Source organism: Caretta caretta, chromosome 6, assembly GCF_965140235.1.
Source record: "Caretta caretta isolate rCarCar2 chromosome 6, rCarCar1.hap1, whole genome shotgun sequence".
Classification (NCBI taxonomy): Eukaryota; Metazoa; Chordata; order Testudines; family Cheloniidae; genus Caretta; species Caretta caretta.
Window position 1 is genome coordinate 14,730,455 of NC_134211.1, and position 26,566 is coordinate 14,757,020.

Here is a 26,566-nt window from a genome sequence, read left to right on the forward strand (position 1 = left end):
ACAGAAAAGATTGAAAACGTGACCCCTGAATACTCCAAAGCCAGATAAGAAATGAAAAGAACTCTAAATACAGTATTTTTGAAATCTTGTGATTTCTTTAGCGAATCTCATGATCTGGGAGGATGATCTTTGAATGCATAGGCTCAGTCTCATGATTTTTGAATGCATGGGAAGGGCAATCCTGACACTGAGTGTTCTCAGCATGTCATTAGCTCCATCAATAGCGACTGCAAATAAAACCCCTCCCTAAAGCAACTGCTGCCCCAATAAATAGATATATCATCCTCCATCCAGAGTGGTGCCTCCCTCTCTTGGCTGGGCACCCTCTGCCCTTCCTGCTTGCTCTAGTGCAGCGCTCCCCCTGGCCTCCCTGAGATGCTTGGGAACCCTGGGCTTGGTGGCTCTCTCTTTCCCGTCCTGCCTCCTTAAGGATTCAGCACAGAGCTCTGGCAGAGGTTTTCTTACTCATTTCATCTGCGCTGGGCAGGTGCCAGAACACACTCAGCCACTTTAGCTGCATCCCGGCCTCCCGTCAGCAAAGAGCAGAGTGAGAGCTTCACAGTTACTGATCCAACACACTGCCCAACTCTGTGACAAGGGGGTGCCCCTGGCCCCATTTGGGGTTTGCTCAGCCCTCGTAAAGGAACAGAGAGCTATCCACGAGATGAATGAGCTTGGCCAACCCTGTTGCAGGCGCCCCTGCCATCACTGGGCGTGTGGCTGGGCAGAGGTGCCCAGTGACAAGCTCCGTGCTGCCTGCTCCCTGAATGCAGGGCTTGTCAGGGCTGACTCCAGGGAAATGGATACACAGGGTTTGGGGAACAAAGGCTGGCCTGAACCCCCGCTTAGCTGTGGCCCAGCACCAGCCCAGAAGGGAACGTCAGCTTGGCACATCTCAGTGGAGGTCCCCCAACCAAGTGTGAGCCTGGAACGACCTACCCGTCACCCCCAAAGGAACTGGGAGCCTAGTACTTCTCAGCAATGACCCTTGGATGAAGCATGAGCTGAGAACAATCTGCCCATCACCCACCAAAAAATACGAGTCTAAACTATTTCCATGATCCCGGAATGAAGCAGGAATCTGGAACAACCTGCTCTTTGCCCCCAAAGAGAGTGCAAGTCTAGAACACTTTGAGAACAGCTCAGAACAAAGCAGGAGCCTAGAACAACCTGCCTATCACCCCTGCAGGGTTTGGTAGCCTTCAATGTCTTGGCAACAGCCCCTGAGACATGGACCTAGAACAACCTGGCAACAACAAACCCTGAGCCTTAAAGTTCCCAGAGCGCTCTTTGCAGTGTCACCCACTGAGCCCTGCAGCCAAGGGCACACTGGACCCACAGTGATTGGTTTTGAGTGGAGATGTAGCTAGGCTGCAGAAATGAGGTAGCAGCGCTGGCTGTGGGGGAGCTCCCAGCTACTCCAGTCCCAGCTTCTCCCAGCAGGAGGCACTACAGGGAGTGGAGCAGGAGCATTGGGCATGGGCAGTTCAGACAGGATCGGGGTATCTCCAAGTGAGAGGCACAGGGGTTCTGGCCTGCACTCACCATTAGCATCTCACTGGTCAGGGAGTTCACCAGGTCCGAGACGGACGAGCGAGGCTCCGTTTTGCGGTCAGACTCGTCATGCTGGGTCTGCCCGGGCATAGGGGCTGTGTTCACCATCTTGCCTCCAGATGGCAACCTTGGGAGAGAGGAGCAGTATGTAAGAGAAGGGGGCAGGGTGCCATGTCCGAGCCGTGGGTCAGGCCGTGCCAATGCAGCCCGAGCTGCTCTCCATCACAGCTGTATCCTAATGCCAAGATCCCCTGACACATCCCTGTGTATCCCTCACACCCCTCGGTGATTCCTCACCCACCTGGCCGTAAGAGAGTTCACTTCAGACCTCCCACCCATTGGACTCATAACCATGGATCCAGGCATGCCCCTCACATGGGCACCCGTCCATCTCGTTCACTATTGCCCTCAGCCTGGTGCTGATCCCCTTTGTCCTGGCCTCCATCTTGCTCTGGCCCTATAGATGGAGGCCCTCATGTCTCCCCAGCCTCCAGTAATTCCCACCCCTTCAGTGGGGGCCTGGGCATCACCCACTGGCACTGCAGGCTCTCCTGTCTTGTACTGGGAGGGAGGCAGAGCTATTGCTTCTGCTTCTTTCCACTGACACCCTCCCCTGCCTCTCAGGCCCATTAACCTCTGTGAACACACACGCTCCCTCTCACAGAGAGGCAGCTGCCTTTGTTTGCTTTCTCCTGACAGATGAGTTGTCTGCCAGCCCCGACACATGCACAGCACCTGGGGGAACCCGAGTGCCAGGTGCTACAGGACGTCAGCTCTGCAGGCCAAGTGCGATGGGACAAACTCCCCCAGGGCGGGCAGGACAGCAACATGGCAACCGCGCTGCAGCTGTGACTCCATGGCAGCCCAGTCCTGGCAGCCCCGCTATGGCCTGTAACCCACCAGACAAATCCTGACAGCCCCGCTAAGGCCTGTAACCCAGCAGCCAGGCCATGGCAGCCCCATGCCTCCCATGTGACATCCCATTGCAGTTCCTGGTGTGTTGGCGGCTCTCATTTACAGTGCTGGGGGAAGCTGCCTGGCTATGCCTCCTTTGCTCAGCACCCTGCCATGGGAGTTTAGCAGCATGGCCAGGACTCACCACCCCACTAGGAGAGTGACTGAAGCGTCTCCCACATCAGACAGGCCTTGCTCAGTGCAGGTCAGCAGGGCCTCACCCTCCTGTCCATGCCTCCCCTGCCCATGCCTGGGAAAGGTCTGATCTCAGTAGGTGCTTACTGCAGGAACCTCTCTGTAAAGATGCTAGATTGCCAATATCTCCCCCACGTTTCTCCTCCTGCTGGCCACCCCCATTCCCAGCTCTCCCATTTTCTGCCCCTGAAGCTGGACAAAGCACACAAATTGGAGGCTTGTTCCTCCTTCCCAGGAGATGTGGGTTCACTGGCCTTTCTTGTCCCTATTTGTGAGCTGGGTAGAACCATATAGCACAGGGAGCAGGGCTGGGTCAGCCCGGACATCTTCCCCAGACATCCAGGAAGCCAGATCCTCCTCTGATACCCTAGCAGGGATGAACCTATCCTGTTAAGACACTAAGGAGAGGCCTTCACTGGTTCCCCCATTGTTCTGACCACGGTGATGATGCCGTCTCTCTGGCCCAGGACATCCATGCCCCCCATGGCTTGGTGTTCATTCACATACACACATGGGAGGTCCCGGCTATGCTCGTCCTGGTCTAGCAATTCAATGGCCTCTCTGTGACAGCAGCTGGGTCGATAGGTGCACTGAACAGCAGTGCTGGGGGGTTTGATGGCAGCAGCCCCAGCATAGATGCTGCAAGAGGAGATGATGCACGTACGATTGGGAGGAAGGAGAGATCCAAGGTATGAGGGCGCAGGGGCAGAACACTGGAAAAGGCACAGAGGAGAGACACCGGCATACAGAGAGACACACACAGGCAATGGGAGACATGTAGAGACACCAACATGCAGGGAAATACACACAGAGACACGTGGGATACACACATACACACAGACCCACATGCAGAGACACAAAACAAAAGCAAACAAAACCTTCAAAGAAACACACAGAATCAGACACAGATACCTACTGACACACTCACAGACAGTGCAGCACACACCTAAATCTTCTAGACAGTGGCATCCACACACAGTCTCTCTCACATACCTAGATCCAGGCACACTGATAAGCTCACAGATAGATACACAGATCTAGACAAAGTGACATAGACAGTGACACACACACATAGATCTAGATGCACTGACACACTGAGTGACACACACAAAGATCCAGCTGCACCAATACACTCGTAGACAGCGTAAGACAGGCAGATCTAGATACAGTGATCCACTCATAGGCAGAGTGACACACACGGAGATCCAGACAGGCCAATACACTCACAGACCGAGTGACACACACACACATAAAGAAAGAGACTGAAATAGCTGGAGAGGTAAAGTCAGGTTAAAAACAAAGAGAGAGCGAAAGTGTGTGATTGATAGCTGGAGGTGTGAACAATTCAGAGGTATTTTGTCAACCCCAGTGCATCGACGCAGCTGCAAAGCTATCTGGGAAACGGTTAGCACCGGCGGAGCTCACAGGACAGCAAGAGAGAGAGCGAGAGAGAGACAAAGGAAGAGCAGCATCTTCCACCACAGGGCTTGGCCTGCCTCCTGAGGGAAGGGAAAATGGGAAGAAAGCGTGAGGGGAGAGAAGGAGACACACAGAGAGATTAGTAAACAAAAAGCAACCACCACACCGACAGGACTAGGCACTGGACTGGCGCCACCAGGGCTGACAGGGGGGACAGGGCTGAGCAGCAGCAGCAGCAGCAGGGCTGGAAGGAAGAAGCAGAGAAAAGGGAAAGGAGGAGACATTACAATGTGATACACCACATGGCCACTGTGAACAGGCGTGCTGGGATGGGGGGTAATGGGAAACAAAGAGAGAAAGAGAGACAGGGTCTTCCGTGGACCCACAAGCCTCAGGAGCCCTTAGCACCCACCCCTCCCACCACGCCGGCCCCCACAAGCTACATCCCCCTATATCCCACCGAGACTGGAGGGGCAGGGGAGCTTGTGGGGAGAGCAATAGATGGGGTTGGGAGGATGTAGAGGAACAGGGAGGAAGGTGGAGTGTGAGGGGGAAAGGAGATAAGGATGGGGGGAACAGGGAGAGAGGTGAGGGGTGGGGGGAGCAGGAGCTGGGGGCTGGAAGGAAGTGGGGAGAACATAGAGCCTATCATTGTCATCAATTCCAAGGCCAGAAGAGGCCAGTGTGATCCTAGAACTGCCCCCAAACCATTCCTAGAGCTTTTAGAAAAACAGCCCATCTTGCTTTAAAAATTGTCAGTGCTGGAGAATCCACCATGACCCTGGGTAAATTATGCCAATGGTTAATTACCCTCACTCTTAAAAATGTACGCCTTAGTTCCAGTCTCAATTTGTCTAGCTTCAACTTCCAGCTGTTGGATCATGTTCTACTTTTCTCTGCTAGACTGGAGAGCCCATTATTAAATATTTGTTCCCCATATAGGTACTTACAGACTGTGATCTAATCACCCCTTACCCTTCGCTTTGTTAAGCAAGGTACAGTTTCTAATCTTTTAATCTTTCTCATAGCTCTTCTCTGAACCCTCTCTAATTGATAATACCCTGCTTGAATTATGGCCACCGGAACTGGACACAGCATTCCAGCAGCAGCCACGCGAGTGCCAAAGGTAGAGATCAAATAACTTCTCTGCTTCTGCTCAAGATTCCCCTGTTTATGCATCCAAGAATTACACGGGCCCTTCTGGGCACAGCATCGCACTGGGAGCTCATGTTCAGCTGATTATTCACCATGACCCAAAATCTTTTTCACAGTCACTGCTTCCCAGGATAGAATCCCACAACCTGTAAGGGTGGCCTATGTCCTTTTTTCCTAGCTGTACACATTTACATTACATAGTAAAATGCATATTGTTTGCTTGTTATTAACAGTTACATTTTGAGACCTATTAGTGAGCCAGCTTTTAATCCACTGAATATGTGCCATGTTAATTTCATATCATTCCAGTTTTTTAATCTAACTGTTATATGGTACCCAATCAAATGCCTTACAGAACTCTAAGTCTACTACATCAACACTATTACCTTTATCAACCCAACTTGTAATCTCATTAAAATAAAGATATCAAGATATCAGGCTATATTTTCCATCAACCTATGTTGACTGGCATTAATTATATTACCCTCCTTTAATTCTTTATTACTCTAGTCCTGTATCTGCTGCTCCATTATCTTGCCCAGGATCCATGTCAGGCTGATGGGTTATGGGGAGAACAGGAGACTGGGGTTAGGAGGGCGTGGAGGGGGAGCATGGAGGGTGGGCGATTCTCCTAGGACCAAGGTGGAAGGTACAGAATGGGGGCGCTCTCTCCAGATTGGAGCACGCTGTGTGCCCAGTGGGAGATCAGCTCCTAGGTCAGTGTGCACAGAATGGACCTGTGCCAGCAGGGGATGCTCACTCTGGGCTGAGGCGATCTCGGCTGAACATGCTCAGCCCACCCCCACTTACAGCATCAGATAGGGACAGACTGTGCAATGAGATGATCAAAATGGAAGTGCTAAAATATGTACTGAAATATAACCACAGCGAGGTATAAATAGCGTGCGGGTGAGAACGGTGCCAGCTAATTAACACACTGATCATGTAGAACCAGCTTCTTCTTTCTTCACACCTCCTCGCAGCTAGAGATGGAATTTAACATGCACTTGGAGCTGCTCGAGGCCTCTGCCTCCAGTCAGCCAGGCCCCCTCCCCTCCTGATCCCAGCAGGGGAATGAGATGGCACAAAACCACACAAGAGACGGGGGCTTGTGGCTGTCACATCACTCCCCCACGACCCTCGCCTCTGCGAGGACAGCAGGCAGCTAGCAGGGGAAGCAGCCCCTGCTGGGCAACAGCAGAAAGGCCAAAGGACACTGGCAGATTTGCTGGCCATGTGGCTTTGGCAATGGAAAGATCAGGGTATATATTCTGCAGAGTGTCTCTCCCCATTTTCCTGACCAGGACTTTGGAACAGCCCAAAAAGCATGACACCACCCCCAGACTCACTGCTGAGCCCTGTGCGTCCCAGGGCAGGACTCGCGGAGTTCAGGCAGGGCTGTGCAGATGCCCCTGAAGTACAGGCATGATCCATAAAACTCACAGGGTATATCTAAGCTGCAGCACACGTAGACACAGCGGAGCTAGCTGTGATCTAGCCAGCTGGGCTACCAATAGCAGTGAAGCTGCGGCAGCATGGGCTGGCCACCTGAAGGCCAGCCAGTGTGGGTATGTGCGCAGACGGCTAGCCAGTGCTGCAGTCCATGCTGCTGCAGCTTCACTGCTATGTATACCGAGCTAGCTAGATCAGAGTTAGTGCGATTATGTCTACACAAGCGGTAATCAGTCCCTGATGACAGTGTAAACAGAGCTCTGGTATGAAAGTTCCCCACAGACCAAGGCTAGGGTCTGCTTCCCATCCTTCCCTGGGGTGACTCTGGGGTGACTCTGGAACAGTCCAGGGGGCTACACTGGTTAAGAGTAAAAAGAGACTCAGCCCCCTGGAGCTCACTGCCCTGAAACACCCAGTCACCCCACCATTGACTCATGGCTGCCAAGGTGCTTGCACATCTGCCCACATGGGATGTTTCTTGCACTGATTGGGGGGAATCTCCTCCCCAGGAGTGAGGGGAGATGGGGCAGTGCCCCACCACTTCAGAAGCTGGGCCTTGGGGGAGGGGAACCAGGAGGGAATCAGGGCTCACCTGGAGGAGGCTGGAGTGAGAGAGGTTGTGGGGAGAGAGCCTGGAGCCTTACTGGGGATTGGACAGGGCTTGGAACAGCCTGAGGAAAGGGGTGATGGGGAAGTGGGAGCCTGGAGTCTGTGGGGGAGCCTGGGATGGCTGCCTCCAATCTGCCCTCCATTTTGTCCCATTGCAGTCCTGGCCCCCCAGCGGTCTCCATACTGCCCGGGAACCAGCTGGGGGCCCAGGAGAGGAGAGGCTGCTGGAAGCCAGGGAGTGGCAGTAGGAGCGGTGAAAGCAACTGCCTGCCAGCGAGAGGAAGAGAAACCTTAGCCCCAAAGATGCTAGAAAATATCCTGCCATCCCTGTAGCCGGAAAGAAACCCTGGGATCCTGGGAAACAAAGGTATTTCTCAGATCACAGCTCAGCAGCCAGCACAGTAGCCCAGGGGCATGTGCCACCACAGGAGTTGTATTTGGCAACAAACAACCGGGCGGCTGTTACCTCCCTGGGTTTAATGTGCAAATACCAGTGACTGTGTCGGGTCTCTCCGTAGAATAGCATGAGAGTAGTAGAGTCCCTCTCCACTGACTCTTCTTTCCCCTCCCTGCAGTTCACTGTCTCCCCCTGCCCTATGCCAGCCAACACTGCAGAGTTAAGTTAAATGCACGGGGTGGAATGTTGGCCCCACTGAAGTCAATGGCAAAGTTCTCCTTAACTTATGGGGCTGGGATTCCAATCATGAAGGTCTTGGTTCTCCGGGATGTGGTGTACAGGGGATTGAATGAAACCAGGAGCTTCCTGGCAGGAGGTCATTCTCCAGCTCTCTGCTGAAGCACATGGCTCTTCTTGAGTGACCACAACAAATACTGCCTGATAATGCACCAAGGAACTGAGACTGGGGGACTTGCCATGGCCTTGACTAATGAGCCCAGTGGACCACAAATTTCCCTGAGGTCCTCACTCTTGTCCCTCTCCATTCTATCGGTCTTGTTCCCCTCTCTCCCCTGGATCTTTTCAACTCCCCTCTCTTCATGTCTTTGCTTCCTATCGCCCTTAGCTAAGCAGGGTGAGGCTGCTCAAAGGCGGGAATCGGTGTGGCCACCACCCTGCTCCCTGACACCTGTCAGAAGAGAGGGAAGGGGATGAGACATGGAGGTGAATGGGGCAGGGGAGGTGGCAGAAGGGAAGGGAGGAAGGAGGACAAGGACAATTCATTCCTGCCTGAGGAAGGTGTGATTCCCAAGCCCCAGCTCTCCCCCTAACAGGGACGCGAACACCAGGACTAGGTGCTAGGGAAAGAGGAGGGAGCCTGCCACATGGCTTTGAAACAGCACTGTGCCCAACACCCAGGCTACTTGGCATTCCCCCCCTCCTGCTGCGCCAACCTTCCGCTCTCCCTGGCAGTGGGAGCTGCCACCAGCCTCCTCCAACCCTCGGCAGTGCCCTCTCTTCTCCTCCTGCTGAAGCACCCTCTCCCTTACTCATACCTCTTGTCCCCCTGAGAGTTCTGCGCCTGCTGGTTCCCAGCGGTTTGCAGATCAGGTATATTGGCAAAGTCGTCCTGCTCCGAAAGTCCCAGAACCAGGGATAACACCACCATCCGGCCTTCCCTGCACAGGAGGGAGCCGGCCGTGGAAAGGAGGAGAGCAGGAAGCAGAAAGGAAAGAGAAAGAGAGAGGAGAACAAAGCATGAGAAACAAAACCCAGAGGAAAACAGCACCTTAGAGACGGAGTGTGAGGCTACTCAAGGTTGGGATAGATACCCGCAGTACAGAGCCACAGGCTCCCCAGTTGGAGATAACAGAGTAGATTGTTGGACAGAGAATCTCCGTAAGGTGGCAAATGCACTTGGCACTTCTTTCTGGCCATGGAGACCAGGGCTAAAGTCAACCAGCCATGGTGCCACTTTTCAGTAGGAAAGAGGCACTTGCGTTATTCGTGGGGAATCCATCACCAGTGGACACTTGAGAATCAGCTCCAGAAAAGATTGTCAATCTAATGCAGGGCGTCTCAGACCTCTTTCTAGTGTGGACTGCATCTTAACAGACAGGCTGCCTTGGGGGCAGTTCCCCTCCCATTGGTGATGGCCTCTCTTCCGGGAGTTGTGACTGTGCAGGGAATGAAGGTTAGCAGAGAAGACAAGATGAAAGTGAAGGCAGGTGAATAGGGGCTGAAGGTTGGTGTGGAAGGCAAGAGCGACTGGGTAACATGGGAAGGATGGGCATTAAACTAGGATTGCTATGGATATGGGAGGTGTCCTGGTTCTGAAAGAGAGGAGTAATGGTATGCGGTGGAGAGCAATCCTTGGTGGTTTGATAGCTGGGGCTTGTTGACGACCAAAGCTCAGCTAGTGTGTGGATGAAGGTGAGTTGGTATTTTACTGTTGAACTGGCAACCACTGCACAACTTGCCAAAATGCATCCTGGCCAACTCCAGAAAATCTCCCATTGACTTCAGGAGGAGTTTCACCTGGATTTGGACCTTCTTCCGAAGTATCACATATTGGCCACAGCAGAGGGAGGATACCACGCTAGACAGCCCAATGGTCTGATCCCGAATGGTAAAGCCTATGGTCATATGGTTTGTGAGGCACATTCGTTTCAGGTGACAGCTTTCTGTAAAATTACCCTGTCCTGGGATATTTCTCTCTCTCACTTCTCAGCCCAAAGGAGAAGATTTATTTAATGAAGAGTTTGGGAAAATTCCCATTGTCTGTATTTGAAATTACCCTTATCTAGCTCTAATGTAATCTAATCTAATCTAACCTAATCTATTTGAGGCAGGTGTGTACTGGAGAGATGGTAGTGAGGAATGGGTCCTGACGACAGCTCTGCATTGGGGAGCTGCCATTGGGGACAGTGGTATGCAGGGTGGTTGGGTACAGGGATGTTGGTTCTAGCAGACAAGGTCACAGAAATGTTGATTACTGAAGGCAGGCTGGCTTTACTGCCCCTGGGCGAGCTGGTGCTGGAGATGGATGGAGTTGGAATAAGGCAGCTATTGGGGAGCTGGTACTTGAGAATGATTATAGGAGGCTGCTGTGGAATCAGGGTAGGTATGGAGAATTAACTACGATGCAAGCTGATCTGGATGCTTGGGACAGAAATTGGCCTGGTAGCATGGGTAGGTTGGGTGAGAGGGTGGGGATACTGGAGGGTCTTAGTCGTATGCAGATTGCCATGGGAGGTAGTGAGTAGTAGGAGCTAGAATTGAAGGAGAGTTGGTACCAAATGGGGGAACCTCTGGGGAGCAGGTGTTAAAGAGCAGGTTTTCTGTGAGGGGAAAGGGCCATACATTGGGCCCAAGCCATCCCTGCTTTAGCTCTACTGTGGTCGAAGGCATTTCCCAGGGCTGGATTGATCTGTTGTTTCCCCAGCTCAAGAAGTCCGAGCTAAGTGAATAGAAATGTTCTCCGCAGAGTACAGCCGGTTGCTCAGAAGCATGGACCTTCGGAAAGAGTGTCAGCTCCAAATTAAACCTCACTCCTGGTAGAAGCGCAAAGGTTTTTCAATTCTGAGCGAGCAGGTCTTTCTGACCTTGATCGCCAGGCAGCGGTTCTGCGGGCCCCGGGCTCAGACTAGGGACCGAATGGCTAGGCAGCAGTTCTGCGGAAAAGGACCTAGGGGTGACAGTGGACGAGAAGCTGGATATGAGTCAGCAGTGTGCCCTTGTTGCCAAGAAGGCCAATGGCATTTTGGGATGTATAAGTAGGGGCATAGCGAGCAGATCGAGGGACGTGATCGTTCCCCTCTATTCGACATTGGTGAGGCCTCATCTGGAGTACTGTGTCCAGTTTTGGGCCCCACACTTCAAGAAGGATGTGGATAAATTGGAGAGAGTCCAGCGAAGGGCAACAAAAATGATTAGGGGGCTGGAACACATGAGTTATGAGGAGAGGCTGAGGGAGCTGGGATTGTTTAGCCTGCAGAAGAGAAGAATGAGGGGGGATTTGATAGCTGCTTTCAACTACCTGAAAGGGGGTTCCAAAGAGGATGGCTCTAGACTGTTCTCAATGGTAGCAGATGACAGAACGAGGAGTAATGGTCTCAAGCTGCAGTGGGGGAGGTTTAGATTGGATATTAGGAAAAACTTTTTCACTAAGAGGGTGGTGAAACACTGGAATGCGTTACCTAGGGAGGTGGTAGAATCTCCTTCCTTAGAGGTTTTTAAGGTCAGGCTTGACAAAGCCCTGGCTGGGATGATTTAACTGGGAATTGGTCCTGCTTCGAGCAGGGGTTTGGACTAGATGACCTTCTGGGGTCCCTTCCAACCCTGATATTCTATGATTCTATGATTCTATGTGTTGTGGAGACAACAAATAGCGTCATGACCCGGGTTCAAGAGCTGTGCCTTTGATGCTGAAGTGTGATGCAGCCGCTCCGACACGCACGTGCCACTACTTATTACGGCTGACGAGAGAGTCTTGCGGACACTTTCGCATCCCTGAACTTACCGCTCTCGGCTGGCTTCAAAAGGTACTGGGGCGCTCTGGGCAGGGGCGCTGTGTAATTGGATTTGAAGCCGCTGCACGGCTTGTGTCTGAGATCAGATGATCATTGTGCGAGGCAGGAAAGGCCGGGCATGGGAGCAGGAGAGAGCAGGACAAACAGCACGACACTCGGGAAGGAGCCAAGGTAGAAACAGCCACCTCTTTCTCCTCGCAATTCTAAATGCATCTGTATTACAGATCACGAGAGACGGTTTGCTATTCATCGGCGAGGGAGCATTGTGCTGTGGTTAAGGCATAGAGTAGGAGTCCGGCCATCTGAAGTCCCAGGGTGGCCTTGGGCAAGTGGCTAAGGCCTAGATCCCCACTGCAACCCATGAGAGTTAAGCACCTAAACACCTCTGGGGATCTGGGCCTCAGCTTCTGGGCACCTCAGTTTCCCACTCAAAAGGGGGCTCATCATACATTTCTGTCTCACACTGTGGCTGGCAGTATGATCTCATTCAGGTACAATGACCCAAATTAGGGGCCCTACACACCTGAATCCACCTTTAGTCCCCTCACTAAGCAGCCTGATTTTCAGACGTGCCGACCACCTGTAAATCCCACCAGTTTTCAAGAGGAACCGGTACCTCTGAAAATCAGGCTGCTTTGGCGCCTAGTTTTAGGCACCCACTTTGGATGACACTGGCCTGCTTGAATAAGGCTGGGCTTTTCAGAAAACCCAAAGATCCGAAAGCTGGTCGCTCAATTCCCTTCGCTTCCTTTGACAACCCCGGCCCTTAATCCTCCCAGCAGCAAAGCGGGACAGAAAGGCGTTTTCATCCTGCTTCACAGAGCGGGTCGTTGAGGCATGGAACAGCACAGCCATGTGCCCAAGGTCACACTGGGTACGTCTACACTGGAGTTGGAGGCGTAAATGCCGGCTCGTGGAGACCTACCCCCACTAGCCTTAGCGTGCTAAAAATAGAGGGTAGCCGCGGTAGCAGGGACTAGCCAGCCACGTGTGTGCCTAGCATCTTGCATGGACTCGTACTTGGGGCAGCTAGCTCCTCCCACCACTACACGTCCATTTTTAGTGCACTAGCTCGATCAGAGCTAGCAAGGACAGGTCTCCTCGAGCTGGAACTGCCACCTCTTGTTCCATACTCAGTGTGAGTCAGTAGCAGAGCTGGGGTTAGAACCCAGTCCGCCTGCCTCCTTTTAACCCCTAGCCTGTGCTCCCTCACTGACCGATGCCAAGGGTCTTCCATCTGATCAGTGGAGGCCTGGTTTCTGTAGAGCACTTTGACAATGTGGGTTGGAAGATGCTAAGTGTATGGAGTTATTATTATTAATGTCCTGGGAGTACACCCTTCCTTGCTGCAATAGGTAGAAGAGAGGGTCTATGCAGGAACCTCCCCAAGGCTGGGACAATGTCCATTTGGTCCCCAGGGCAGTGTCACCTCGTTTGGACTAAAAGGAGCCCAGATACTCCTCCATCTCCATTTAGAACATTTCCCTCTCCAACGGCCTGCTGTCCCCCAGGTTCAGTCTGACACTATCTGCTGGGATCCAGCTGGGCGGAACTCTTTAAAGGGGACATTTTGAAACTCTGGGGGAAGTGGAATGTCCAAACGAGGGAGGGACCATGGCCCAGGGATCACTGCTGTTACCTTACGGCCCCAGTCCTACAAGGGGTTGAGGGGATTCACCAGGTGGCCTCAATTCCCCTCTCAAAGTCATTAGGCACTGAGGGTGTTCAGCACCTGGCAGGACGGAGCCCCACATTGCTAGATTGTGCTCTAGCTGTACCACAGGTTATGGGCTGGGATGCCGGAATCACTAGGTGAGGTTCTCCGCCCTGTGCTATGCAGGAGATCAGATTAGATGATTAGAATGGGCTTAAAGTCTATCCAGCTATGCAAAGGGTGGCACGCTGAGCTGCCAGGGAGCCTGCACCAGCCAAAGCAATGAGGACTAGACAGAATGAATGGGGTCTGATCCTGTTGCAGCTGCTGCCATCAGAAGCATGGGTGGGTTTGCATTGGCAGAGGCCTAGTGCCATCTGACTCCTTTCCTAGGCAAAGCGCTTCTCGGAAGTCAGGACCAGCCAACAGCATGGCAGCAGCTGTGGAGCAGGGCCCTGCAAAGATGATTGTCTGTTATGGGAGGATTAGGAGACACCGAGTGCAGAAAACAGTGGCAAAAAATACCCCTGGGCCCTGGTCCTGTTGTCTGAGTGACACTCCCTGAGTGCCATTGCTGTGTTTTGTTTCTTAACTGAACTAGAAAGGTTTCCTTAGGTGAATGGGAGGCAGCTCAAATGGAGGAAAGAACTGAGAAAGGTCACGGGGTGAGACAAAGGCCAGACGGTGGGAGGGGGAAGGAGAGGTCACATGGGGCCAAACTGAGTGGGTAGGGCTATGAATGGTTGCAGGGGATGAGACAGAGCTCAGACAGAGGGGGAGAAGCTAGGGAAGGTCTGAATGGGCTTCTTCTACTGCGTGATTTGTATCTCAGAAATGCACGGCAATTGACAGGAGAAAGGACTAGAGAGAGAGAGAAATTGGCTCCAGACATACATGAGAGAGAAAAGAAGCAGAGAGAGAATGCATAGGTGCTGGAACTAAGGCTGCTGCCAGACCCCCTGACTTGACATGGTTTCCATCATACACAGGGTTTACAGTTTGGTTCAATGGCTCTCAGCATCCCCTCTACACAAATTGTTCCAGCACCCCTGAGAGAGAGTGAGGATTCCCCAGATCAAAATGGAGTGAGAGAGAAAGAGAGAGACCTTGACCATACACTCATCTCTGCATCTAGAGACAGGGAATGCAGGCTAGCCTGGTGTGGAATGTAAATGTTATCAGTGAGTCTGGGACGGCTGCATTGCACATGGTGCGACACGCACATCATCCCAACCAAGTTCCAGCAGAGCCTTCCCAGCACACCGTGCTGTTGTGTCTCCTACAGATACTGGACGTTTTAGGAAAGCTTTAGAGATTTTTAAACTGTTTTATTGGGACTATATTTTGTATTCCTCCGCCTGCAAAGCCAAGTACTTTAGCTGTCATGAGCCTGACTGTTTAGGGCTCAGAGAGAGCCATGAAAGAAGCCAAACTAGCACTCATGTACCTGAACATGCCACAGATTTAAAGTCTGTTATTCTGGGCCCTTCGAGGGCTAGAAGTGCTGGGTCCCATTGGGAAGCAGTTGGAGATCGCCCCTTCCTGAAGGTGTAAAGCTGGGGCTCTCCTAGCCTGGATCACATCTTTCTAGCGATTTACCCAAGCTTCCATCCTCTCCCATTCCTGATCACACCAACCAGCTTCCCTCATGGGCAGCGCATCCCCATGTCAACCACAGCAACTGCTTGCAAGGAAAAGCAATACTAGGCAGATATTTCTGTGCTCTGCATATCTACAGAATAACCCACTCAACTCCAGCCTCCTGCTTATGCGTGTGTGTGTGGGGGATGGGGGGGCACTGGCATGCCTGCCTTGCTATTTAAAGGCTCAGCTCCCTCTCTAGAAGAGCGAGCGTTTTCACCCACTTGAGATCCCAGGATGCTTTGCATGGATGATGCAGCCTCGTTAGTGTAGCCTCCTGTGGGCCTCCAGAGGTTAATAAATGCATGTGCATTAAAATGCTGAGGAGCGGGAGTTTGATGGTAAGCAAGATGAAAAACAAAGTTAATGGTTTTTTGGAAGTAATGGAACTAAATGGCAGTGACTCCTCGAAGGGCAAAAGCAATAGAACTGCTCAGCTCGTTCTCTTTCTGTGGGTACTTTTTTCAACCAATTAAGGCTGGAATAAGCAAATGAAGCTGTGCAAACAGAGAGGTCTATAATCCTCTGGAGGGCTAATGAGATTCATCTATAAATCAGGAAGCTGGCAAATGGAGCCTGCTATGAAAATCTTTAAGGCTAAGGCCAGGAGGTAAAAGGGCCTTGGTGCTGAGCTGGGTGTGAACAGCCACAAAATTGGCTGAATTAATAGCAAATTAACCCCAAGGATGCTGATCACCATCACCGGTGTAGTGAGTTTGCATCTTCCATCCAAGGATCTGAAAGAGCTTTACATGGGTGAATTACACCTGACACTCCATGCCCTTGATTAGGCAGGATGGATTCCCTGTCGTGAGTCAGAGCCTCAACTGGCATCAGTCAGAGTGGTTCCTTACCCATCTAAGTAGTTACCTGGCATCTGAACACCGCCACTCACTACTGGGTTTTAGTCTCAGAACACTGCTCTGAGGTCAGGAAGCTTCATCCCATTTCACGGATGGGGAACTGAGGCACAGGGCAGAGTAAGTGAGCAGCCCGTGCTCATGCAGGGAGCCTGTAGCTGAACCCGAGTTGAGCCCAGGTCTTCTGAAGCCCAGTCCAGAGTTTTAACCACCAGACCATCCTTCCCACCCATCACTGAGTCATGACTTACACTAACTGGGGATCTGGCCCATTCACTTCAATGGCGTTACATCAGTTTATGCCAGCTGAGGATCTGGCCCTACATGTAATACATTCTGTGGGAGTTACAACGTGGTTCCCATTGTATATGGGCCCCACTGGGTAAAGAGTGAACGAAAGAGCAGGGTGCCTTGGGAAAGTATTGGCAGGGGAGGGGCACGTGCCCAGAAGATAAGTGCGATTGTCATAAGCAGGGATATAATGACAGCAAAGGACTCAGCTTAGTTCATGGCATTGGGAATGTAAAAGCCATCACTGATAGGAGATGCATTTACAACTGATGAGAGATCGAACGCCTCTAGCTGCTCTCACACAACTGCATTTAGGGATCACGGCCGTGGAGGATCTGCGGGCTGACACTCCCAAGGATAAGCACAGGCAATTGCCTCCTTCGCGGTGGGAATGTCAGTTTCCCACTGGTACAAGAGAGTCACCCCATGGCAGGAAGAGAATTCCTGTCCCTGAGCTGACAGGCTCCCTCCTCTCCCAAAGGCAAGACTGTGTGCTGTCTGCAGCTGCACCTAGGGACGGATCCAGGACCGCACAGGCATTTTCTCCCGGGTCTGATCCGGGATTTTGGTTCAGCCCATTCTATAGACAGTGAGGCAGCTGTGGAGTGAGGAGCTCTGCTAAGACACACTCAACGGGCCTGTTCTCCTGCTTCAGGAGAAGGAAGTGGATGGGACTTACTGGTTCCCTAAGCCAGGAGGGCTGGGCCCCAAGAGTTCCTCTCCAGCTGTGGCTGCCAAATTCACAGGATGCTTTAGTCTGAGATGTTACTGGATATGTGGGGCAAAGCCACGGCATTAAATGGAAGCGACCAGATTTGATGGGAGCAGAGAGGGAGGGAGGGAGAGAACCTTTCCCCAGACACACTTGGAGGGAGAGGAAGGAGAGAGAGCCCCCCTCTTCCTCAGTGTCTCATGGATTGGGGACAGAGATCTACGCAGGGTAACGGATGCCTCTGCCACTTGCAAATAAGGATCAGAGCAGTGAAAGAGCTGGCGGTGCTGCCCACGAGAGAGGACAATTCAGTGGCTGGCATGGCATTGGGCTCCTGCCACTGGCTGGCAAAGAAGGAGCAGGTGAAACAAACGAGAGAGGGAAGAAAAGAGAGAGAACTTACAGGAAGGACTTCACATCCAAGCCTCGGTTGCGAATCTGCCCCACCACGTGGTCCCAGCTCCCAGGGTTGGAGCGGCTCCGGCCGCCAGCTGTCCGGTGCTTGGAGCCAGCCGAGACTCCTTGCCGCGACTGGCCGCTCCGGTAGCCCCGGGGGTTGCTGCCACTGGAAGAGGAGCTGGTGTGAGACTGTAGGTGCCCCAGGCTCTGGCTGGTGGTGGGCTGGCTGTGGTTGCTTTTCTGGTGCTGGCTCAGCGGCTGCTGGAGGCTCTGCTGGCGCATCAGTGTGCGTGGGCGCTGGCATTTCGGGTCTCCTGCTGAGGTGGGGATATACTCAAGGGTAGTGGCTGTGGACATGGTGGAGTCCTCGAAACTTAGGGAGGGGGAGGGCAAAGGAGAGGAAAGAAAGGAGAAGAAGGTGAAGGGGCAAAATTGGAGGAAGCAAAAGAAGAGAGTTAGAGAGAAGATGCCCCAGCGTGGTGCGCTCTCTGCCAGGGGCCTTCGGAACCAGCAAGCTGTCCCTCTAGGTCTCGGCCCTGTCTCTGCCTTCCCAGAGGCACAAGCTCTCTGCCCCATGGCCATCTCGCCTTCCCGTCCACCCCACGCCATGTCGCCCAGACTCTGTCCGATCCTTGAGGGCTTGGCGTGTCCGTGCCCATGAGCCGATGCTTGGGATACTGCTGTCCCCGTTCCTTTCCCACTCGGCTCGCAGGAAGCCTGCGCCTTCTCAGCACGCTGGCCGACCTCCTTTCTGAGCTAATTAGGCTGCTGCGTGAAGGCGAACCCCCCAGTGTCCGCGTTGCTTCCTGTCACATGAGAAACACCCCTCTCCCCATTGGCTACAACTGGGCAGCCACTTAGTCCCTGAAAGGGACTGTGAGGTGGGGGCTCTCCAAAGTCCCAGGACCAGGCTCCTCAGCGAAGTTCAGGACAAGCTGGCGTGAAAAAGGCTCATTCCCAGCCACCCACATTCTGAGGTCAAGAACCACAGAAGCCCTTCAAGTGTACCGTGCACATTCCCTGGGGCACAGTGGCAACCTCAGGCCTGGCGCATGCGTGCGGCAATGACTTCCCAGTATTCTCTCTCCTGACTGGCTGCCCCTTCCTCGGCCCCCACATGCTGGTTATGGCACAGTGCCAATCGGGAGACAGCCCAAAGCCCAGCCATGAGGTGAAAGCCCCTGGACTCAAGCTTTCCTTTGCCCTGCAGAGAAGGGGAAGATGCCTGCTAGTCTCTTGCATCTGTGTTTTTTAGCTTTCAGGATGGCTCTGCATTTAAGGGTCAGATGCTCAGCCGGGGTAAATCAGGGCTGCATCACTGACTCCAAAGGGACAACGGCCAGGTCACAATCTGGCCTTTGCAATGTTTGAACCCTGGTGGAAAGGGCTGGTGGCTGAAAAATACAGCCAGCTGCCCACGTGGGGACAGGGGCTCATCTGGGCATGAGAAACGGAGCGCATGGGCTGACCCAGGACAGAGAACGTGGAAAGACAATGCAATGTACACTAACTAACCATGAAGCCAGACCCATGGGTGATCACACGGCTAAACATGCAGCCAGGCACATGGTAGAGCACTCAGATAAACACAGCCAGATTCCTGGTAGAGCACCCAGATAAACACAGCAGAAGACCCAGATTAAACACACGGCCAGCTACATGGCAGAGCACCCAGATAAACACACAGCCAGCTACATGGTAGAGCACAGCCAGACAAAACTGAGCAGACAAAACTGAGCACACAGCTGGGCACACAATGGAACATGTGGCTAGCGCTCCAACTGGGAATGCAATGGCGCACCTGGCTGAAGACGTGTCGGAGCCTTCAGCTGAGCACACAGTTCCTGGATATTTGACAAAGCCCGTCGCTGAGCGTACAGCTGTCACATGAGAGCATGCACCTGGAGCACAAGGCTGGGCACAGGGCAGAGCACATGGCTGTGCACGCATACAGAGCACCCAGTTAGACGCTCGGCTGGACAGCCAATGAAGCAGGTAGCTAACCCTGTGGTTGAACAGAGGAGCATGTGGCCAGGACCCAACTAACCTCTTTGTCCCCCAGCTCTGCTGCTGCCATGAGGTCATGCCTTCGGCTGAGACGTCCCTGTAGCAGCCGGCTGGGCTGAGGCCAGGGTATTCACCATCCACCCTGATGGTCATTTCAAACCTAAGACCCTGCATGGTTCCCAAGGGTACAAAGGAAGAACAGCCCAGCCACAGTGGCGGCAGATGCCACCTCCGTGGCACATACCAGCCGGGCCCTGGGGGAATCGCTTCCACCGTGGCAGCAGCAGGAAAACTTTGTCTACTTTCCATGTGGGTTTGGGCTGTAATTATGGCTGAAACACAATGGTGAAGCTGCGCCTTTGTGCATCACGCAGAGAGCAGAAAGGAGAGAGGGAGAGAAAAAAGAAAGATTGAGAAAGAGAGAGATCAAGAAAGAGTAAAGGGAAAGAGAAAAAGTGAAGTCCTGAATAAGCAGAAAGCCCGCCTCAAAGACCCAGGTGCCCTGGAGAGGTGTGTCACCCAACTGGCATTGCCTCTGGCTTGGCATATATTTTTGGGTTCCTTGGCAAACGTGATTCGGAAGGAGCAATGCCATCTGGGTGATGAGTCCCCAAGCGTGGCCCCTGTGCTGCCTGGTATGACGCAGAGATGGGCCTTTCCCAGCCGCTGCCTTCGCTTCCATGCTCGGTGACCTCATTTCAGTTTTCTATCAAATCCTAAATTAGTCCAATTTACAACCTCTCAGTCACAGGAAACTAAAATTGGCTGCTCTGGGCCCTGAGCCAGTGGAATATATAAATTTCTATCAGCAGTAACTGACACATGGTAGCCGCTTCTGATGCAGAGGGAACTGTACGAACCTGGCATCAAGCACACCTGGCACTCTAGCGTCTGCTAGTACCTACTCCCGCCCCCTGGATACAGCTATTCCTATGGCACAAGCGAGTGAAGGTCGACCTCCTCCAGACACACAATGCAATGGAGAGCCCCATCACAAGGGCAGGTGTCAGCTACAGGAGTGGCTGTGTTTCTCCCCAGCAAAAGGAACTTCATTAAGATACAACCAGGTCTGTAAGGCAGATCAATTCCCTCTGCTAGAAACCTTCTTAAAACAGGGACATCGTATTTAAAAAAGCAGTAAAGACAAAGCCAAAGGGAAATTCATGACAATGCAAAGGCATTACAGTCTAGAAATTCAGAGCTAAATTTTCTCAAACACCCTAACTCTGCCTCATTTCCCACTCTTAAATGCACTAACCACATGTCATAGACTGGTGTCTGTGCCAAGTGCTTCAAGTCATTTTCAAAAGTTTGTCAAATCTATCTATCTATCTAGTTAGCTAGCTACACCCTGCTATCTAATCTAATCTATCTATCTAGTTAGCTAGCTACACCCTGCTATCTAATCTAATCTATCTATCTAGTTAGCTAGCTATACCCTGCTATCTAATCTAATCTATCTATCTAGTTAGCTAGGTACACCCTGCTATCTAATCTAATCTATCTATCTAGTTAGCTAGCTATACCCTGCTATCTAATCTAATCTATCTATCAAGCTAGCTAGCTAGCTAGCTACACCCTATCTATCTAATCTATCTATCTATCTATCTATCTATCCACCCTTATGCACACTCATACATCATTCCCACCTCAGATGCATATATCCATCCTTCCATCTATCCACCCATCCATCACTACTCCCACCCCCATGGTATCTGAACACCTGAGCTAGTCCTCTCTGGAACAGGTAATGTGTCTGGGGACCATATATAGAAAGTGTGATGTGAGTGTTGTCCTGTCTTGCTCCAGTGGGCATTTGTGGGTGGGAAGGAGAGATCTTTACTCTGTATCAGATGGGTAGAAGGCAGGTGCTCTGCCTGACACAGTCCAGGAGCATGGATTTGAGGAGGGATTGTAGCTGGGTATGTTGTTTCAATGCAGCGATAATGCAATTTGCATATCATAAATCAGAAAGGGGTCTCTATAGTAGGGGCATGTAGCTCATATAGGAAATGTATGGAAAGGGCCATTGGAAAGATGTCTTGGGGATACAGAAGGTTGTTCAGGTACAGAGTTAAGGTTATTTATGGAACCTTAACTCTGAATTTCCAGTTTCTTTCTTTTTTTTCTTTTTTTGTAAATTGAATATTAACTTACAGTTTCCTGGCTTTCAAATTATTCTTTATAACAATAAGACTCTAACAAAATTTTAAATGACGTATTTGAATATGTTATTAAAACCTTACTGGCATCTTAACAAAGCATTTTGTCTGGGAATTTCCTTAGTGTTTTTTAAATGAATGTATTTCAACACAATGATATGTGAAAACATGCCATACATCTATATATGTTCTTCCGAGAGACTACTTTGCTGTATTTCTAGTTAGGGTGTAGAATTATACATGTTATTCAGTGAATTACAGCACAGCATAGTATCTGAGTTAAATACTGCACCATTGGAGTCTGTACCTTCCTGGATCTCGGGCAATTTAACCAACAGAGATTAGAAATTTAGGGCCAGATCCTCAATCTGGTGTAAATCAGTGTAGCTCCATGTAAATGAACAGAGTTATGCCAATTTACAGCAGCTGAGAATCTGGTCCAAGACCTTTAAGCCAAACTGAGTTACGAGTGTCCTAAAGAAACTGTTTTTTTCTAACGCTGATAAACTTCAAAATTTTCCCCAAGTCCCCCTCTGACATCAGACTAAGGGAGCAAAATTTTGGGGCTCAAAAATTTAGTTTATTGCAAAAGTTAGGCCAAATCTGGACATAGAATGGACTCCAAGAAGTCACTACTGCCGTTAGCCCCCTCCATGGGGGTGGGGCTAAGAATGGTCCTGCCCCCAAGGGTAGGAATGGGATGGCCCAAGAGTGGGGCAATCCATTAGCTGTTTCACTACACAAACCAATGACTCCATATTGGAGTGTTCACCCATTGGAGCAATCCACTAGTAAGTTACCAGAGCCCCCCGGCTTGGTACTAAGCATGGAAGGGGTAGAAAGCCAGCTGAGCAGCCTCTTACCTTGCTCACTTCCCCTACCCGCAGATACTTGCAGAAATGTAGGCATAACCCCTGGCCTGCCTGGTACCTGTAAGTCTCCCCCCACTTCTAGCACTGATCCCCAGCAGAGCCTTGATTCCAAGAGACTGAGCATTGGGCAGGCGATCTCCCTTCCAGACCCATAGAAAGCCCATGTAGCAGGCAGGATCCCCAAGATTAACTGACTCAAGCACATCCACAGGGCTGCTCAGGGGGTGCTGCCCCACCGCAGAGGATGCAGCTCTGCCAGCTGGGGGAACCAGTCAGCTAGCAATAGTGACATGGAGACGGGGCCCTGCTTTTTGGACATCAAATTAATTAATTCCCAGCCACCAAACCCCACTCCCTAAGGCCTCTCCTCACGCTCCTATCTCAATCGCTATGGACAACCCCACCATCATTCCTGTTGCCTAGGTCTGTAATCTAGGCGTCATCTTTGCCTCAGCCCTTTCTGTAGGTCCTCACATCTAGGCTGGGTCTACACGTTCTCCTGCACATCACCTCTAAGATCCAGCCTTCCTTTTCCATCCACACCTCTAATACTCTCATCCACGCCCACCCCATCTTGACCAAACTTGTCCTCTCTGGCCTTGACAAAAGCAGTCCTGCCCCACTTATCTCCCGTTCAAAACACCACTACACAGATAATTTTCCAGGCTTGTAGCTTTGACGTTCTCACACCTCTCTTTCCACTGCTCTGCTGGCTCCTCCTCCACCACATCAAACCCAAATGACTTGTCACTTTCAAGGTCCTCTCCGGCCTACCCCATCCTACCCAACATCAATCCAATGCTGCCAAGCCGTTGGCTCCCCTTCCGCTTTGCCAGAGCCTCCATCACCCACTTGTTAAATGTTCAGACAGGCCCCTTCGTGCTCTCTCCCTCACGCACGGGAGAAGCTCCCTGTGGTCATCCACAAAGACACCTCGGTGTCCTCCTTCAGACTCTCCTGTCTAGACCCACCTGTTGTCTCTAGACTTCTACTTTGATTATAAGCTTTTTGGGGCAGAGACTGTCTTTTGCTGTTCGCACAGTGCCTAGCACAATCACAGAAATAGAGGGCTGGAAGGGACCTCGAGAGGTCATCCAGTCCATCCCTCCTTAGCTAAGGGAGGACCAAGTGTACCTAGGTGAGTGCTGACAGGTGGTTGTCAAACCTGTTCTCCAGTGACAGGGATTCCACACTGGGGCCCTGGGTTCTGACTGGGGTCCCCCAGATGCTACCGCAATGGAGATAATGACAGTACTTCACCAAGGATCAAGAGGATTCTCATCTCATCATCATTAAATCCCCATCGGGTGGCCAAGTGTTTCCTGCCATCTCAGACATTCCAGACTGCCCTGTCTGATTCCACTGGGGTGGGGTAGTCCTCTCACATGACCCCAAATTTTCCTGTACCCGCTGCCTGACCCCAGTGGGGGGGATAATCCACTCAAACAGCAGGATATTCACCCAACCCCATGCTCTGCTGGACCCCACGCTGCAGTGCCTCATGGGGCCGGGAAGGGCCTGAGAAGCGCTCTCACTCACTTGGATAGGCTGAGCTTCCCTGCTGCTAGGTGGCTCTGCACCGTGTGCCATCGGCCTCTCCCCGCCTTCCCATTGCTGGGCTCGCTGTGGGCAGACAGGCTGCTCTTCATGCCGTCCTCGCGGAGCTGCTGCTTCTCCCCCGGGCGTCCTTCTCGCTCCCCCGCCAACCCCGGAGCGGAAGAGGCGGCCAACTTAGCGCCCGATAGCAGAGAGCCACTGGGGTGGGCCAGATCCACCAGGATGGGCGCGGGGGGGGTGGCGGGGAGGAGGCCACACGTGGGGGGAGAAAGAGAGAGAGAAAGAAAGAGAGAGACAGACAGACAGACAAGAGACAGACAGACAGAGAGAGAAAGAGAGACATCAGCACTGCAAAAGAAAGGGCTGACGGGGAGCCTTCGGCAACAGGGAGAGGAGAGAAAAAACAACAGGCGGCCCCGGCTCGGTGTGAGTGTGTGATGGCAGCAAAGTTACGTTATCCCATAGACAACGAGGGGTTAAACAATGGAGAAAACTGTTAGGAGAGGCACCAGTACAGGCAGAGGGAGAGAAAAGCCATGTTAGTGAGAGCTTACCAGCACCAGAGTCACCACCACACAGTGCAAATGCAGAGTACACGCTGAGGGGGGACCCAAACGCGCAACCCCATCCTGTGCTGCAGAGAAGGGGGCATGGGGTGGGGGAGGGAGAGCAGAGGGGACCTGGGGCAGCGGGGTGGGGGCGCTAGCCTCTCTCAGCGAGTCACTTAGGGCAGTGGTTCCCAATCCATTGGGGCAGCTGTTCCAGACTAGCAGGCGAAGGGCCTGAGCCAAACCTCCGCCAAGTCAATGGCAAGCTTCCCATTGGCTGGCATGAGCTTTGGATGAGGTCCCGAGGCCACAGCTGTGCCAGCCGGTGCCCACCGCTGCTTCCCATTTGGTGGGCTGTGTTCTATCCCGCCCTGGAGCTTGTGCCCAGCCCCACAAGGGGGCAGCCTGATGCAGCGGTGCCTTGTGAAGGGCCACTGAAGTCCCTGGCAACGCTCTCTCTGACTTGGATTTGAGCCTAAGGGAGCGAGGGGCTGAGCCCAGGGAACTGGCCTGGCATACCAGTACTGGCGCCCTTGCCAGTGGTTGGGAACCACTGAGATAAAGGCGGGGGGCGGGAAGGGCAGGAGGGGTTGCTCGTCTCCATGGCTGTCTGCCCATGGGGGTGGAGTGTGTGGGGAGAAGAGGTGGAGCAAAGAGGAAGAGGAGGAGGGTGAAGGGGAGGAGAGGGTAGGTGGGTGGGTGGTGGGTTGCGCATATACTCACTACACATGATCAAACCAGGTAACGAGAGACTCACTTGAGGGAAAGTCGTGGATCACCGTATGGGGCGTAAGGTGAAATGTTTAGTATAAACTCCTTGGGAGGGTAGGAGCTCCATTTCTGCTGCACTGTGTTGTCATTGTTATTCCAAAAGTCTCTGTCTAGATCACTACATCGGCCGGAGAAGAGGGGAGAAAGAAAAGGGAAATACAAGAGAGAGAATCTGAATTCCTGCAAGGGGAGGAAGGAGAAAAAAAAATCAACCCCCTCCCCCACAAAACCAGAAAGAAGCCAGGTTAAAAAGGAGAGCAGCTCCATCTCCTCCTGTGAAAAAAAAGCCACAGCGGTCGCGGCATTGGCCTGCCACACACATACACACCCACGCAAACACGGAGGGAGGATGGACTGGGGACAAAGGGAGGAAGAGCAGCAGAAAGACGGGAGCAGGAGCCTCCAGAAGCTGGTAGGAGAGAGAGAGAGACAGAGTGCAGGTTAAAGGAGAGTCCGCTGGACACGGCAACCTGGTAATGTCTCGCCAGGCTCCCTGCTCTGTTCCTGGGAACAGCTTCAGGGCAGTTCTCACTACATCCCAAGCACCCTGCCCCCCGGATGATGGCAGAACTGATGGCTCCAGGCATTCAGAAATCAGGAGGCATGCCCCCAAAAGCATGCGATTGGCCTAAAAAGGAGGCGGTTTGGGAGCGTTAGGGAGTCACGCTCTCAAGCTTTCTTGGCAACCATTACTGGGCTGGGAACGCACTGCAGGTGTTACCACAGAAGCTGAGATGCTCACAGACTCGCGAGCCCGAGAGCTGGGGTCATCAGGAAAACACCCCAGCTGCTCAAGACTCACAATATAATCACTAGAACTGGCAATGGGGCAGTGCAAAACGTAGTCCCCTTAGCATTGAGACAGCGGCAGAATCCACTACAGTCTTGGGGACTGACTGACATCTTCCAAGAGACTGGAGGTCAGCATGCTGAGGGGAATGTCACCTTCATTCAAGGGGGAAATGAGCTGGCAGGACTCAATGCCCAGTTCCTGAGGCATGGGAGGACGTGGGATTTGGGGAATGGAAAGATTCTAAGAACATTTGATAAAGTTGGGAGTCAAGCTAGGGTGATGGTCAGGATCAGGATCATCAGGATCTCCCGAGGTTGGCCTCTGAGGGACAATGGGCCAGGAATATAGTCAGACTTGTTCTGCCATCACTTCGAGATTTGCTAGAAACTCCAGCTGGAGAGAGGAGAGGGACCCGGGGAGCAACTTGAGAGACACACAGGACTAATATTTGAAACCAGCCACTAAAAACCTGAGAGGGATGGCAGATGAATCCAGCAGGGGGTTCTTATTTCCTGTTTGTCTTCCACCTAGAT

At 52.3% G+C, this 26,566-nt stretch overlaps 1 protein-coding gene across 13 annotated transcripts in view; it reads right to left on the reverse strand.

Annotated features, from left to right (window-relative positions):
- SYT7 (synaptotagmin 7) overlaps positions 1-26,566 on the reverse strand; it is a 181,070-nt gene that overhangs the window by 55,432 nt on the left and 99,072 nt on the right. For 4 of the 13 annotated variants that reach the window (XR_007357056.2, XR_007357057.2, XM_048852655.2 and 1 more), the window contains exons 4-8: positions 25,227-25,358; positions 23,904-24,119; positions 17,328-17,696; positions 8,791-8,913; positions 1,546-1,681 (exon numbers count right to left, since the gene is read on the reverse strand). Coding sequence is in view for 6 of the 13 variants with exons in the window: in XM_048852655.2 (XP_048708612.1) it covers positions 1,546-1,681; positions 8,791-8,913; positions 17,328-17,696; positions 23,904-24,119; positions 25,227-25,358 (976 nt within the window). In the remaining 7 variants the exon portion in view is untranslated. The remainder of the gene's footprint in view (positions 1-1,545; positions 1,682-8,790; positions 8,914-17,327; positions 17,697-23,903; positions 24,120-25,226; positions 25,359-26,566) is intronic. The other 9 variants (XR_007357059.2, XM_048852657.2, XR_007357060.2 and 6 more) reach the window with 5 other exon arrangements.